We start from the raw sequence: 17,093 nt of genomic DNA, 5'->3' as shown, positions 1-17,093 counted from the left end.
AATAACAACACATCTAGTGACAACTTATTTGATTCATCTGATAAGCTAAAATCCTGAATAATATTTCACCAGAGTAGCTCAATTCCCTGATTTAGTGTCACTTCAATATTAAAAACTGGCAACATCCCAAACCGTTCAGCACACATCTACTTTCTGAAATTCCACTCTGGTTATATACCCAACAGAAGAGAGTGGTTAGTCTACCAAAAGGCACCTATGATAAGAATGTGCATAGCGGGATCCCTGGGTGGCTCAGTGGTTTAGCGCCTGCTTTCGGCCCAGGGCATGATCCTGGAGACCTGGGATCGAGTCCCACATCAGGCTCCCTGCGTGGAGGCTGCTTCTCCCTCTGCCTGTGTCTCTGCCTCTCTCTCTCTCTCTCTCTGTGTCTTTCATGAATAAATAAAATCTTTAAAAAAAAAATGTGCGTAGCAAGCTTATTCAAAATAAATAAAAAATGAAAATGACCTAATCACCCATCAAAAGAATAAAATATGGCATATTCATATACTAGGATAACACAGAGCACTTTTTTTTAAATACCCATCACTCACAAAACAATGAATTAATCTCAACATAATTTTGAGGAAATGAAACCACACACAAAAATACATACTTGTACTTTTTTATATAGTTCAAAACCAATCAAAATTAGTGACAGGAGTGTGTCAGAAGGAGTGGTCACCTTCTGCTGGAGTACTGATGAGAGAGGACATGGGTGCTTTTGAGGGCTGAAAATATTACATATCTTGATCTAAATGGTGAAGACATAGCTGGATACCTACAGAAAAATTAATCTAGCTTCCCACCCAAGTTATACACTCTATATAAATTATACTTTAAAATAACAATAAAAATAAGAGGAAAAGGGGAGTACCCAGCACAGCTTGGTAAAAAGAGTTCTACATTCAAACAGTTTTTGAATGCATATATACCAGACGCTGTACTAGGGATGCTAAAAGAATAAAACCAATTTGGTCACAATCACAGAATTCATCTAATGTAAATGAGCATGCAAATGAACACCTACAACACATGTAAGAGCATCTGCAGTCATTAGGTAGCACTGTCCATTAATTAGCTGGACAGACTAGAAAAAAATATTAGAGACCTGATCCCAGTTTGAAAATAAAAAAAAGTGGGGCACCTGGGTGGCTCAGTCAGTTAAGCATCCAACTCTTGGTTACAGCTCAAGTCATGATTTCATGGTCATGACATGGAGCCTCAGCAGGCTCCATGCTCAACAGCAAGTCAACCTCCCCTTTCCTTCTCCCCTCGACCTCCCTGCACTGATGCACACATGCTCTCTCTCAAATAAATGAAATCTCTTTAAAAAATCAATAAATCCATAAAAATAAAAAACTAGTATCTGTAAAGGACACTTAAGAACTGAGGAAACCTAAATCTAAATTTCTAAGTAGGATAACTATAAATTTCCTAAATATAATTGTGGTTATTAGGAGAATATCCTTATGTTTAAAAGGCCATGTGCTAAAATATCTAGGGACAAAGTGCCATGGTTGAGCAAATATAAATAAATGTCATTTTATACATACATATAAAAATTCACATATGCACATGTAATTTTTTTTAAAGATAAAGCAAATGTGGCAAAATGTTAAATTTAGATGAAAACAATATATGTGCTCACTGAAATGTTGCTGGAACATTCTACCAGTTTCAAACTTTTCAAAAAATAGCTCAAGGTAAACCAATGACACAAAGCTCTATTTTTACAATTTCTTTCAAATATCTATACTCACAAAGAATCAGTAGTACTCGTAGGGTAATGCTGGTAACTTTTATACCCCTTAGAGGTTTTTGAATATCTGAAGTATTGATAATCCTTTCCTTGTACCACTATAAGTTATGACTTGAAATACGACTTTTGAATTATGCTGGTAATAAATATTCCTGCATAATCACAAGGATTCCCACATTTAAGTCTTTGTCTTTCTCCACATTATCACTTAGCATATTCCTCCTGCCAAAAGGCCACCAATTCCTGGCCAAATCCCTATACTACCACCTATTTAGTCATTCACCTAGTTTAAATCATATTTATTAAAATGTGGGGAAAGGTCGTTACTGGGGGATCTGATTCACGACAACTGAGAAAATATTTTAAATTAGTTCATCTGCTCATAATCGGAACTATGTTACCAGATATATACTGGACAAAAGATACAGAGAAACTAGAAGGTGATCAGAGAATTAAACAAAATGTTTAAGAATGGGATCCCTGGGGGGCTCAGCAGTGGAGTGTCTGCCTTTGGCTCAGGCCATGCGTGACCCCAGGGTCCTTGGATCGAGTCCTGCATCGGGTTTCCCACAGAGAGCCTGCTTCTCCCTCTGCCTGTGTCTCTGCTTCTCCATCATGAATAAATAAAATCTTTTAAAAAAAAAGTTTAAGAATATTTGCTTAAAAAAAAAAAAAAGTATTTGCTAAACTCAATGTGTGACCTTGAATAAGTTTCCTAGGATCCTGAACCTCTGTGTCCTCAGGTACAGAAGGGGTTAGTCTTCAAAATTCTAAAGCTGTATTATTTAACGTGTGGGTGGGAAAGAAGAGATGTTACAAGACAACATATGAGGCACTTCCCTACAGAAAGACAAGAGGTTTTTAATAGAATATCCAAAAGGATAGATGAAAACATAGTTGTTCATCAAATCTTCATTTTCTAAAACTCATGAGAAGGAAGTTCAAGGCCAAAAAAAAAAAAATCACTTCTCCTGTTAAGAAGCTTACTCATGTAATTCACTGCCTCCAGGTTTAGACTATGAACAGCTTTAAAAAAAAAATCTAGATCAATTCATCTTTGTCATGTCTAAGGAGTTCATTTCGGAACAAAACGTAAAACTCTGAAATCGACTTGGAAGCCAATCACGCCCTTTCACAAGTTTCTTGGTGACAACGTTGAAAAAAAACAAGCCAAGGCTTCCTGGGGGAAAAAAAAAAAAAAAAAACAAGAGCAGATTGAAGTGCACAGGCTTTGGGGCCAGACACTTCTGGAATTACGCCTTAGCTCTGACTTCACCTGCTTTATGGCTGAGCCCCAATTACTTGTTCTCTAAGCCACAGTTTCTCCATCAACGATGAGAATATTGACAGCCCTTAAAGCGGAGCTGAAAAGCCTCCCTACAAGTAAGGGAGTAAAACTACAAGTAAGGGGCACCTCAGGGGTCGAGCATCTGCCTCTGGCCTAGGGCGTGACCCCGGGGTCCCGGGATCCGGTCCTGCATGGGTCCCGCAGGGAGCTGCTTCTCCCTCTGCCTGTGTCTCTGCCTCTCTCTCTGGATCTCTCATGAATAAATAAATAAAATCTTAAAAAAGAAAGGAAAGAAAGTACAAGTAAAATGCCTAGCTCAGCACCTGGCCCAGCTCAGCAGGTGTGGGGTCCAGCAGCGGGGGGGCTGGCCCACATGGTCACTGTCTGCCCGACAAGAGCTCAGGTTCAGGGGCAATAAGAGGGATGGGATCACACGCCCACAACCTGTGCGCGGCACACACTCCGGAACAAGAAAACCCAAACCAACCAACCAGAACTTGGGACCGCTGGGCTGCACTCTACCCAGAAATGAAGCGACCCAGAGGACCGCCGTCCGACCTCCCAGCTGGGTAAGCTGATGATCAACAGCATCTTGTCCCCACTGTTCACAAGCACAGGAGGAAACCGCCAGGCGGGGCAGGTGGGAAACTTGCCCGGCCTCGACCCCCCAGAAGGCCCGTCAGCAAGCGTTCCCGCCTATGACCGCTCCCAAGGGACCCGAGTCCCCCTGCAGGGCATCTCCCCCCCCCACCCCCCGCCCCTAGCAGGGCCGCGGGGCGACCTGCCTGCCTCTCCCCCCTCCCCCCCCGCACCTGCACGCAGAGGCGCCCCCAGCTCCCCGCATCTGCACCAGAGGCGCCGCCCGCCCCCCGCACCTGCACGCCCCTCCTCCCCGCCGCACCTGCGCGCAGAAGCGCCCCCCGCTCCTCCCCGCCCTCTCCCCTCCCCCTCTCCCTCCCCCTCCTCTCCCCCCTCCCTCCTCCCCCGCCGCCGCCGCCGCCGCCGCCGCCGCCGGGGCTCCCCCGGGCAGAGGACGAGCGCGGAGACGCGCGGTCAGGGCGGGCAGCCCTCCGGGACACGCCGCCCGTCGGCCCGGCTGGCGCCCCCGTGTCACCCAATGTCACCTATTGCGAAATGACCCCGAGCCGGGCCCGCCCGCAGGAGCCGGGTCTCCCACCTCGCCCTTTCTCCTGCCGACCCTCTCGAAGCGAGAGCCGGCGGGGCCGCAATACCTGGGCGGCGGCCCGCAGCGCCGGCCGGGACCCGCGGCTGCGGAGGGCGGCGGCGGCCAATCGCCGGCTGTAGAACACGGAGGCCGCCATTGCTGAGCCCGACCCCGTCCCCTCGCGGCGTGCGCAGGCGCAGTAGGCGCGGCGGCCGGCGGCCCAGACGCTCGGGCCGCGCGCTCCGGCCCCGCCCCTCCCTCCCTCCCTCCCTCCCTCCCTCCTCCCTCCCCTCCCCTCCCCTCCCCCTCCCCTCCCCCTCCTCCCTCCTCCCTCCTCCCTCCTCCCTCCTCCCTCCCTCCCTTCTCCCTCCTCCCTCCCCTCCCCTCCCTCCCCCTCCCCTCCCCTCCCCCTCCTCCCTCCTCCCTCCTCCCTCCCTCCCTTCTCCCTCCTCCCTCCCCTCCCCTCCCTCCCCCTCCCCTCCCCTCCCCCTCCTCCCTCCTCCCTCCTCCCCCGCGGCGGGCGGGCGGGCGCCTGGGTTCCCTGCATGCATGGGGGGGCGGGAGGGGGCGCAGGGGCCCGGTTCCCGGCGCTGGGGGCGCGAGTGACCTGTGCGGGGGGCGCGGGGGCGCGGGTTCCTTGCGCGAGGGCGCGGAGGGGGCAGGTTCCCTGAACGGGGGCGCGGGGTCCCAGGGTCCCTGCGCCGGGGGGCGCGGGGGCGCGGGTGACCTGTGCGGGGGCGCCGGTGACCTGTGCGGGTGCGCGGGGGGGGGGGGGGGGCCGGTGACCTGTGCGGGTGCGCGGGGGGGGGGGGGGGGCCGGTGACCTGTGCGGGTGCGCGGGGGGCGCGGGTGACCTGTGCGGGGGGCGCGGGGGCGTGGGTACCTGTGCGGGGGCGCGGGGTCGTGGGTACCTGTGCGGGGGGCGCGGGGACGCGGGTGACCTGTGCGGGTGCGCGGGGGTGGGGGGGGGCCGGTGACCTGTGCGGGTGCGCGGGGGGGGGCCGGTGACCTGTGCGGGGGCGCGGGGGGCGCGGGTGACCTGTGCGGGGGGCGCGGGGGCGTGGGTACCTGTGCGGGGGCGCGGGGTCGTGGGTACCTGTGCGGGGGGCGCGGGGGCGCGGGTGACCTGTGCGGGTGCGCGGGGGTGGGGGGCGGGTGAGTTGTGCGGGGGGCGCGGGGGCGTGGGTACCTGTGCGGGGGCGCGGGGTGCCCGGGTTCCCTGCGCGGGGACGCGGGGGGGGCGGGTGACCTGTGCGGGGGCGCGGGTTCCTTGCGCGGGGGCGCGGGGGGCGTGGGTTCCCTGTGCCGGGCCCCGGAGCCCGCCGCGCCCGCTCCGGCCCGCGGACCTTGCCCCGTGGAGCTCCGCGGCGGCCGGGCCACCTGCACGCCCCCTGGGGCGACGCGCTCCGGAAGGAGGGGGTCGGGGCTGCTTGCTCGGAGCCGGGGGCCGCACCTGCGGGGCGCGGGGTGTTCACGCGTTCTCAGCGTCTGCGCTGTGCCAGGTGCGTGCCCGCGGCGGTGAATAACACCGAGCTGTTCAGTCTTCCAAAAAGAAAGAAAAAAGAAAAAAAAGAAAAGAAAAGAAAAGAGGAAAGGAAAGAGAAAAGGAAAAGAAAAGAGAAAAGAAAAGAAATCCGCCACCAGTTACCAATCCAGATGACTCACAATCACCTAGGACAGTTCCGAAAAATTCCCTTCCCCAGACACATCCTCCGAGGAGTGGAGTCAGGACATGGGTATTTCTTGGAGTTCTCAAGGGGATTGAGATGCGCACCTTGAGCCCTGAAAACCCTGAGCTGGGGACGCCTGGGAGGCTCAGGGCGAGATCCTGGGGTCCTGGGATCAGGTGCTTCTCTCTCTGCCTCTGTCTCTGTCTCATGAATAAATAAATGAAATCTTAAAAAAAAATTGTTTAAATAAATGGGCCCACTTCCTAGTGGATCCCTTAAAAAAAACAAAAAAAAAGAAAAGAAAAGAAAGAAAGTAAAGAGAAGGCCTAGATGACATGTGCCCCATCCAGACCTGGCCACTGGGCAGGCGACTGGGCGCCGAGGCCCCCCTGGATAGCTAGCTTTAAAATGTGCCCAAGAGTTTTCAGTGTACAAGATGCTAACCCAGGAACAGATAGATGGGAGTGGCTGGCAAGCGTTGTACAGGCTGCGGCACCTGCTTCTGAAGCCCAGTGGCCCGATGCACAGAACAGCAATGTATAAAGAAAAGAATGAATCTAAAACAAGCAGCGTGTCAGCTTAGGGAACGGAGAGGGGCTTTTTGCAGCCCCCCAAATCTCTGACCTCTTAAAGGCAAGACTTTGTCAAGGACTTTTTAATTTCATTGGCACTCACGGAGGACCGTCCTCAAGGCTCCCTTCATCACTAAGAGGTGTTAGTTAGTTAGGTAAGGTTAGAAACAGAGGGGAGGGAAACAGACATTGGTGTTCAAGTGCCTCTTGCATCTCCTGCCCATCACTGCCAATCAATTAAGATCTGGGTAATCTGTCCAAAAAAAAAATTCTGTCCAAAAAGCTGGGGCTCAGACCTTCCAGTTTCTATTAGGAACACATATCCCATCAGACTGAGTAAGACATACTTATCTTCCAGTCTTTTTTTTTTTAATTGCTAATAAACACAGTTGTCACGTTACCAGGTACAACAAACCGACTGAGTCCAAGGACAGTTATTTAAAGGGCACATGGGTAAACTCAGGGTGTGATCCTGGAGTCCCGGGATGGAGTCCTGCCTCAGGCTCCCTGCATGGAGCCTGCTTCTCCCTTGGCCTGTGTCTCTGCCTCTCTCTTTCTCTCTCTCTCTCTCTCTCTCTCTCTCTCTCTCTTTCTCTGTCTCTCATGAATAAGTAAATAAAATCTTAAAAAAAAAAAAGAAGAAGTCAATGTACTAATAATGTACTTTCAAGTCTAGGTCACGGGTGATCTATTAAACATCTCTCCTGGCATGTCTTCGATACTCTCTTAACAGGAAAAGCAACAGCAGAAATATGGACTAAGCCAAGGAGTGAGAAGGAGAATGTGCAGATCTTGTGGGGCTGGCTCCTTTGGAAGCCCAAGCGAGGGGCAGAGGTGCACTCCTGCCTCAGCACTTCTTGATTGTGCTCAGAGCTCTGTGAGTCTTGATAAAATAATTCAGTGAGGTAAAATGATGGGACTCCTACCTGCTAACCTTGCTTCACCATTAGGCACTCAGACTTTTTAAAAAATGAAATAGTCTCCCACTTTGTCCCTGCCTTCTACTTGCAGATTAATGGTGCAGGTGGTATGCAGGAAAAGGGGAAAGAAATTTCCTGGGGGAAAGACTTTAATTTTTTTTTCACAATCCCTTAAAATGATTAAACTTTTTATGCCCTCCACATTTTGTTGTCCAGAGCGAAGCCTTATGAAAACTGTCCAGTTGGTTAGGTGATGGGGATTAAGGAGCACACTTGCTGTGATGAGCACTGGGTGATATATGGAAGTGTTAAATCACTATATTGTATGCCTAAAACTAATATAACACTCTATGTTAACAACTGGAATTAAAATAAATTTTTTTAAATCTTTTACCTCACTTTACAAATAACTTTGAAGTATTTGAATCAAATGTAAATGGAGTCATAGAAGAGAACTTGGAAATGTTAGCACTGCCAATCCATGTTAACGCTATCTAGACTCGAGAGGCTCTAGATACACAGCCAGTTAATGACTGCAAACTCGTCGACACAGATGAGAAAAGTGGCTATCTTGTACGACTTTGAAAATGCAATGGATGAAATGGTGGAGACTGATTCAAACTTAGAAACAAGTATTACAACCCAACCAAGGCACAGGAAAAAAAAAACGCTTGGTTTGAACTGGAAGTCATACAAGGAGGCGAGTTTGAAATGCAGTTCAAATTACTCTTGCGAAATTTTTTACAGTGAAATGAAGCCCTTGAAATCCTCAAAAAAAATAAATTGTGCTGTTGTCAACTATAGAATTAACAGAATTACAAAGTGCTGTAGAAACAACTTTCAATATATCTGCTTACCCTGAACTTCTATTGATGGCTGAGTGAATAATAGTTATTTACTGAACACCTGGTTTTTAGCGTCAGATCCTTATATACATTTTTCCTCCTATCCTTTATTTTGCCGGGAAAACTTTTCATAATTCCCTGGTTTTCATCTTATTCCATTTTACCCATCCAATCCCCTGCCAGAGAAAGAAACAGTTGCCAGATTTATATAGGCACTTGAACTAAAGTTTAGGGGTGAAGGAAGATGTGTAACACAGGATAGACACCTGTAAGTTTACACAACGTTGCTCTTTGTTCTCTTAAAGCCTCAGAAATAATAGTAGGAACACTTATCTAGACGACCCTAGAATGGCAAGGGCAAAGGACAAAGAGATACACATCTTCTTAGTAATCCTCACAATCTTGCATCTTACAGAAGGGAAAATGAAGTCTCAGAAACCAAGTAAATTGCCCAGAGTCACAGCGTTTACTTGATTGTTCCAGCACAACATCTGAACCCAATTCTGTACGTCAAGATGAGAATTTGAGATAACAAGATTCGTATCATCTTATCATTTTCTTTAACCTTTTACCTTTCACTCCACTTAGTTAACAGTATACACCACCTAAAGGAAAGAATGATGGTGCAGAGCAGTGGAGGACACGTTGTAAGATGCAAATGCAAGGATTTGGGATTGGCAGGAGACTGGACTTCAAGTTTCAAAAGCCAGGACCAAGAAGGACTCGAGGAAAGTTTATGCCTCGGAAACAGAATTGGAATTACCTCACCCGTAGAGAGGATGGAGCGGAGAAAGTGAGAGGAAAGCCAGATACCCTGGTGGTTCCGAGGAGGCCCCTGTGTTGTATACTCTCCAAGCCCACTGTGTCCAAGATGGAGGGTTTTTCCATCCCCCAAATAATTTGGAAATCTAAAACAAGGAATATTGGAAGGAGACGCAAAATCCCCTGAGCCCAGTGGTGGCAGAGGAGTGGGAACCTCCGGCAGGCTGGTGTACACCTGCAGATGGAGTCGAATCATATTCCCAGGATTTGTACCCACTGCACCAAAGCTGGGTAAGCCTGCAGGGGCTTCCAGAACCCTTGACAGCTCTGTAGACAAGCATGGAGAGACAGCAGGTGGAAACATGGAAGGATAGACTGTGAAGAACAATGACGCAGAGCATATGGGAAGCGGGCTGTGACAATAAATGTCAGCTTAGTTAGCTAACAATGCCAAAGGCTAGATGGCCCCTGCTCATCTGTCACTGCATTTACCTCCTGGATCTAAGGAGGAGGAGGGTGGGAGATAGATCTTGATGCACCAGAGGCGAAGTTCCTAGCACTCAATGTAATAAGGTTAATAATAGAATTAAACTTCAGATGTACAAAAATAGTCCTATGTCTCCTACATAAGAAATATGGAATGAACTTGGCATCACTGCTCCACTGGGAACAATGTTGAAGGCAGATCTGTCTTGCCCCAGCCTCGTCACACTAACATTTTGAGGCCCTTGGAAGGAGGTTGCCTTGAAGAATCTCCTGAACCAGGCCCCGCTTGGTAACATGGGATAGTCAGACGGAGGGGGGCTTTCGGCCACCCTTGGTTGTTCTGGGAGGACTCCAGATTTCTTACCTGCCTGGTCCCTGGGCACATGGTAAGTCCACATGGATTCAAGGAAACTGTCTTCCAAAAGTGTTACAATATGTCACAAGTCACACACAGGGCTTCATACATTTGGATATCTTAAGTAAAAAATGAGGAGAAAGATAAACTCAGGTGTTTAAACCAAGAGACACTCAGGACGCCCAGGGGGCTCAGCGGTTGAGCATCTGCCTTTGGTTCAGGGCGTGACCCCGGGGTCCTGGGATGGAGTCTTACATGGGGCTCCCCACAAGAAGCCTGCTTCTCCTTCTGCCTGTGTCTCTGCCTCTCTCTGGGTCTCTCAGGAATAAATAAATAAAATATTTTTTTAAATGAAAAATAAATAAATAAATAAAACAAGAGAGACTGTGATTTAAGGGGCCTGACTAAATTATTTTTTTAAAGATTTTATTTATTTATTCATGAGAGACAGAGAGAGAGGCAGAGACACAGGCAGAGGGAGAAGCAGGCTCCACACAGGGAGCCCGATGTGGGACGCGATCCAGGGTCTCCAGGATCACACCCTGGGCTGTAAGCAGCACTAAACCGCTGAGCCACCGGGGCTGCCCAGGCCTGACTAAATTATTAAACTGGACTGTTTTGAACCAGATTGAATATTTAATGAATTTTCTACAAAGCCAAATGCCAATAGGGACAAAGGATTTGGGGAGAAAAATGAAAGGAAGGAAGGAAGGGAAGGAGAAAGAGAAAGAAAGCCATTATTTTTGTACATCTGAGTTGTGATGTGAGTTAAATTTATTAACTTCAAATTTTGCCATCATGCGTACAATACCATACTAAAACCGTAAGGTGGATGCTTGAGTTATATACAGCTTTGAATATCAAACACTGGACAGACTGGGAGGAGAACAATGCTCTCCCCGTAAAGTGCTGGAATTGAGCAAGGGAGGGGCTCTTGTGCCTGGTACCTTCACCTGGGAACCTGGATAAACTAGGAAGGCGATGTGGCAATAAGAAGCTCTGTTAGGGGCCGCCTGGTGGCTCAGCGGTTGAGCATCCTCCTTTGGCTCAGGGTTGGATGCCAGGGTGCTGGGGTCGAGTCCCACAAGGAGCCTGCTTCTCCCTCTGCCTGTGTCTCTCATGAATAAATAAATAAAATCTTGAGAGAGAGAGAGAGAGAGAAGCTCTGTTAGCTTCTAATGCTGCAGTAACTACTGGTATACCTCGTTCAACTAGTTGGGAACCCCGCCGAAGGGAATTGTGGTATGTGGATTCTCTAGAATAGAGTAAGTGACAACAAAGTGGGTTGATTCACACTTCTCTTATATGATTCAAGAACATCAGCTTGGTGTCTCATTCCCTTCATAACTATTTGTATTTCATGTGAATCATGCCACCTTTTTACATATGCATAAATATTTCAAGAAAAACATCGTTTTCTGATTTGCTTAAATGCATTGATATTAGTTTGCTACACTGGTAATTAATATGAAATGTTGGGGTTTGGGAGCGAACGGTCAAGAAAGAATTCTTGATACATCTTTGGTGCAAAAAGGGTGGTTTTATTAAAGCGCAGGGACAGGACCCCTGAGCAGAAAGAGCTGTCCTGGGGTTATGAGGAGAGGCTGATGACATGCTCTCAAGTTAGGAGAGGATTAGGGATAGCGTGAGTCTCTAAGGAATTTGGAAGCAAGGTTTCTAGGACCTTGAAAAGCTAGCTGCTGTTGGGATAAGGTCATTACTACTGTCTGGTAAAGCCCTAATCATGAGACTTTTCAGATGTGTATCAGTGGGCCGTATGCTTGGAGGGGGATTGCTAACATATATCGTGGGGAGGAGGGCAGGTAGAGATAAAGGGAGTTTCCAGAGGGATTTTCATATGTTTAAGTAGACTCACAGGATCCTGGAGGTCAGCCTGATGTCAAGCTAAGGTTGCCTTTTGCCTTTAGCAAAGTATGAACATTGAGGCACTTGAGTTCCTGGGGGAAGGTCACACTGCCTGTCCCAGACACTTGTCAACGGGCTGTAAGTTATCAGGAAGTTTAATTTCTTTTCTTTTGCCTTCATTCTCCACATCAATAAGGAGGAGAGAAGCTTCTGTTCCAGTATTCATCTGTAGGGCACTTCCATTTCAGTCACTACTCCCAAGTCCCCAGGAAACTGAGATCAAAGATACTCTCCTTGACCTCAGCGCTTCTCTGGCTGATGCTGTTCTTTTTTCATATCTTTACACAACTCTTCAGAGCATAGGTAAGACCAGGCTGTAACAGGTAACCAGACTTTATTGAAGACTTCAGGATAGTAAAACGGAATTATAAACCCAATAAAGGAAAACTTTAACCTGGCTACTAAATGTGACTCCTGAATGTCACAGGCTGTCCTCACCCACCACTCCTTTTATTTTTTTTTTCAAAGATTTATTTATTTGAGAGTAAGAGAGTATAAGCAGGTGGAGGGGCAGTGTAAGAGGGAGAGAATCTCAAGCCAACTCTGCACCATGCATGGGGCTCAGTCTCACAACCCTGAGATCATGACCTGAGCTGAAACCACAGTTGGACGCTTCACTGAGTGAGCCACCCAGGTGCCCCCCCCCCCAACCATCACTCCCTTTAGCCCCTGATTCTCTACTAAGCGTAGGGAGTAGCCCACCCTCCTTAACAGGATGCTTGTGACCTTGAACATATCCCCCCAACACCCTCCCCCTCCCACCCCAGTTCAGGCTCCAGCCCAAGGCTAGCTCCCAGGAAACACAATAATCTCCAAAGGACAACTCCACAAACAAGAATGAAAACTCTTAACTTTGGTAAAATAGAGCAGTTTAGCTCTGGTCTGCCCTGAAGCTCTCTACTGCTGAATTGCCAATCCACCTTTTCTTTCTGCAGGTCCACATTGCATCTTTTCTTTTTTGCCTGTTTTAAAAGTCAGATTATTGAGGTACAATATACATATAGTAAAATTCACCCATGTTAGTGAAGGGTTCAATGAGTTTTGACAAACACATACTGTGTTATCACTGCCACAATCAAGATGTAGAACAGCTCCTTCACCCACAGCTCGCGCCCTTTGAGCCCTCCTCACATGCTCAGCCCCAGGCAAAATTGACCTTTTGCCTATGACTATAGTTTTGCCTGTTCCAGAATGTCATATAAAAGAAATCATAATAAATAAATAAATAAATAAATAAATAAATAAATAAATAAATCATACACGTGGTAGCTTTTTACATCTGATTTCTTTCACTTACTATAACGTAAGTTTATCCATGTTAAATGTATCAGAAGTTTGTTCCTTTATATTGCTGAATAGTTTTTTATTGTATGAATTTACCTCACTGTATGACTGTTCTACAGCTGATTAATCCCTTCGCCAGCTGGAGACCCTTTCAGTTATTTACGGTTTTTTTTTTAAGATTTATTTCTGTATTTATTCATGAAAGACACAGAGAGAGAGAGAGAGAGAGAGAGAGGCAGAGACACAGGCAGAGGGAGAAGCAGGCTCCACGCAGGGAGCCCGACGTGGGACTCGATCCTGGATCTCCAGCATCACACCCTGGGAGCCCGACGTGGGACTCGATCCTGGGTCTCCAGCATCACACCCTGGGCTGAAGGTGGCGCTAAACCGCTGAGCCACCCGGGGCTGCCCTTTTGTTAATTATAAATAAAACCACTAAAGTATTTGCATCCAGGTCCTGAATAAACATAAGTTTTCATTTCTTCTGGGTAAATATCTAAGACTGGGATTGCTGAGTTGTACGATAAACCTATGCTTAACATTATACAAAATGGTAAATTGTTTACCAAAGTGGCCGTACCATTTCGCATTTCCAAGAATGTGTGAGAGTTCTAACTGAACTCCCAGGACTTGGTATTATAGGTCCTTGTGGTTAAGAAATATATAAATATATATATAATATATATATTATTATAATACATGTATACAGGTATGCCTCTGTGTAGCTTAAATTTTTAATGACTCACCATGTTGAACACATGCATGTGTTTATTTGCCACCCATACCTCTTTTTGGTGAAATCTCAGTTCAGTAATTTTGCCCATTTATTTACTGGGTTGTTTCACTTTATTGTTGGGTTTTGAGGATTCCTTACGTATTCCAGATCCAAGTCCTTTATCAGAAATGTGCTTTGCACATTTTTCTCCTAAGTTTGTAGCTTGTCTTTCCATTTTGAAAAATAGTTTATAACTTGCTTTGTTCAGGTTTCTATAATAAAATACCAGATATGCCAGACATTTGTTTCTCAGTTCTGGAGGCTGGGAATACCAAGATCAATGTGCCAACAGATTTGATTCCTTGTGAGAGCCCTCTTTCTGGTGTGCAGACAGCTACCTTCTTAAATTCTCCTCACATGTTGGAGAAAGAAAGATCAAGCTCTCTGGTCTCTTGTAAGGGCACTAGTCCCATTATGAGGACCCTACATTTATGACCTCATCTAAGTCTAATTACCTCCCAAAGTCCTCATAATAAAAAATATTTGAGGAGAGAGGACTTCATCGTATGAATTTGGGGAGGAGTGAAATACAATGCAGTCCCTAATGGTGTCTCTCAACAAGAATAATTTCTAAGTTTTGTTGAAGTCCACATTATCAGTTGTTTTAACAAATCATGCCTTTGGTGTCATATAGAGGAAATCTATGCCTAACCTAGATCACAAAGATATTGTCTTACATTTTCTTAGAGAAAATGTATACTTTTTTAGGTATTTTTATTGAGGAACAGTCCATTTTGATGAACTGTTATACGTGGCGCCAAGTATAAATGATATGTTGTTGTTGATGATGTTCTAGCACCATCTGTTAAAAAAGGTCTATCTCTGGCTTCTCCATTCTGTTCCATTGGTCTATGTGCCTATGCTTTAATAAATACCACAGTCTGCAGGTGCCTGGGTGGCTCAGTCGGCATCTGACTCTAGGTGTTGGCTCAGGTCATGATCTCAGGGCCCTGGGTTCAAGTCCCACATCATGCTCCATGCTAGGCATGAACCCTGCTTAGGACTCTCTATCTCTCCCCCTTCCTTGCCCTTCCCCCCTAGTGCTTGTTCTCTTTCTTAAATAAATAAATCAACAAATAAACCACACTCTCTTGATTAGTGTGGCATTATCCTGGGTCTTTTTTTTTTCCAAGATATTATTTATTCAGGAGAGACACAGAAAGGGAGGCAGAGACACAGGCAGAGGGAGAAGCAGGATCCATGCAGGGAGCCTGATGTGGGACTTGATTCCAGGACCCCGGGATCACACCCTGAGCTGAAGGCAGATGCTCAACCACGGAGCCACCCAGGAGTCCCTATCCTGGGTCTTGAAATCAGGTAATATGAATCCTCTAAGTTTTTCCTTTTTAAAAGTTGTTTTAAATATTCAATTCCTTTTCATCGCTATATAAATTTTAAAATTAGACTGTCAATTTTTACTGGGAAAAAAAAAAAAAGCCTTCTGGCATTTTTGTTGGAATATCATTGAATCCCTGTAAATCAATTTGAAGAGATTTGACAGGGGTGCCTGGGTAGCTCAGTTGGTTAATCATCTGCTGTCAGCCCAGGTCATGATCCTGGGATCCTGGGATGGAGCCTCACATTGGACTCTCTGCTCAGCAGGGCATCTGCTTCTCCCTCTCCCTCTGCCCCTCCCAACTGCCATGCGCGCTCTCTTTCTCTCTCTCTCTCTCTCTCATGTGCTTTCTCTCTTACATAAATAAATAAATAAATAAATAAATAAATAAATAAATAAATAAAATCTAAAAAAATTAAATTTAATTGAAAAAATGAAGAGGGGGGCACCTGGGTGGCTCAGCAGTTGAGCATCTGCCTTCGGCTCAGGGTATGATCCCAGGATCCTGGGATCGAGTCCCACATCAGGCTCCCTGCATGGGACCTGCTTCTCCCCCTGCCTGTGTCTCTGTCTTTCTCTCTGTGTCTCTCACAAATACATAAATAAAATCTTTTAAAAAATGAAGAGATTTGACAACTTAACCATATGGAGTCTTCTGATCCAAAATCATGGTATTTCTCTTTTAGTTAATTTCCATCAGGAATGTCTAATAGTTTTCATTGTACAGATTTTACACATCTTTTGCTAAATTTATCCCTTAATATTTTATATTTTCCACGATGTTGCTTTTCAGATTCAGTTTCTGAATTTATTAAATATTATTTACTATTACTTTATAATAAAGCATTGAATATCTCATGTAATTTTTTGAATACTCCACTGAACATAAAAAACTGAATGGTTGTAAAGGTACAGGGAGCTGTATCTCACTGCCCCTGGACAGCAACACAAGAGAGTACCACATTGCATATCGCTACCCTGGGAAAACATAAAAATTCAAAATTCAAATGATGGTTTCTACAGAATGTATGCTGATCTCACACTACCATAGAGTCAAAAAACTATAAATAGAACCTCATAATTTGGGCACTATCTGTATATGGAAATATAATTGATTTTGTATATTGACCTTGAATTCTATGAACTTGCTAAACTTATTTGTTTTAGTAGCTTTTTGTGGATTCCTTAGGATTGTCTGCGAATAAAGACACTTCTCCCTTTCCAATGTAACTTTCACTGATATTTCTTGATTTTATTGGTTGCACTATCTAGAACCTCCAGCGATGTGATGACTTAAAGTGATATCCTTGCTTCTCTTAAATCTTAGTCTTTCATCATTGCATTGGTCTCCTAGGGCTGCCATAAGGAAGTACCAGACTAGGTGATTTAAATAGCATTTATTTTCATGTAATTCTGGAGTCTAGAAGTCTAAGATCAAGGTGTCGGTGGGGTTGGCTTTTTGAGGCCTCTCTCCTTAGCTTGCAGATGGCTATCTTCTCCCTGTGTTTTTACATGGATTTTTCCTCTGTTTGCTTTAATCTTCCCTTCTTTAAGGACATCATTCATATTGGATTAGGACGCATCCTAATGACTCCATTTTAACTTAATTACCTCTATGAAGGCTCTATCTCTACAATAGTTATATTCTGAAGTATCAGGGGGTTAGGATTTCAACACACAAATTTGAGGAAGGGGGTGTAACTCAGTCCATAACAACCATTAATTATGATGTTGGTTGTAGGTCTTTGTAAATGTCCTAAATCAGGTTGTTAAAATTCCTTTATTTCTAGTTTGCTTAACTTTCTAAAATCATTAATAAGTGCTGAATTTTCTCGTTTTTTTCTACATCTATTAAGATGATTATATGTGTTCCTTTTTTCTTTTTTAATATAATAAATTCTATTGATTGATTTCTCAAATATTAAGCCCACTTTGTAGTTCTGTAAT

General features: G+C 45.8%; 1 protein-coding gene across 1 annotated transcript in view; it reads right to left on the bottom strand.

The window, feature by feature from the left end:
* SUCLA2 (succinate-CoA ligase ADP-forming subunit beta) overlaps positions 1 to 4,372 on the bottom strand; it is a 43,359-nt gene extending 38,987 nt beyond the window's left edge. Inside the window, exon 1 of the mRNA XM_038569524.1 lies at positions 4,283 to 4,372. Within this exon, the coding sequence (XP_038425452.1) occupies positions 4,283 to 4,372 (90 nt within the window). The remainder of the gene's footprint in view (positions 1 to 4,282) is intronic.
* Between the last annotated feature and the right edge of the window lie 12,721 nt (positions 4,373 to 17,093).

This window comes from Canis lupus, chromosome 22 (genome assembly GCF_011100685.1).
Source record: "Canis lupus familiaris isolate Mischka breed German Shepherd chromosome 22, alternate assembly UU_Cfam_GSD_1.0, whole genome shotgun sequence".
In the NCBI taxonomy this organism is placed as follows: Eukaryota; Metazoa; Chordata; class Mammalia; order Carnivora; family Canidae; genus Canis; species Canis lupus.
This window is presented reverse-complemented; position numbering and strand designations above follow the sequence as displayed.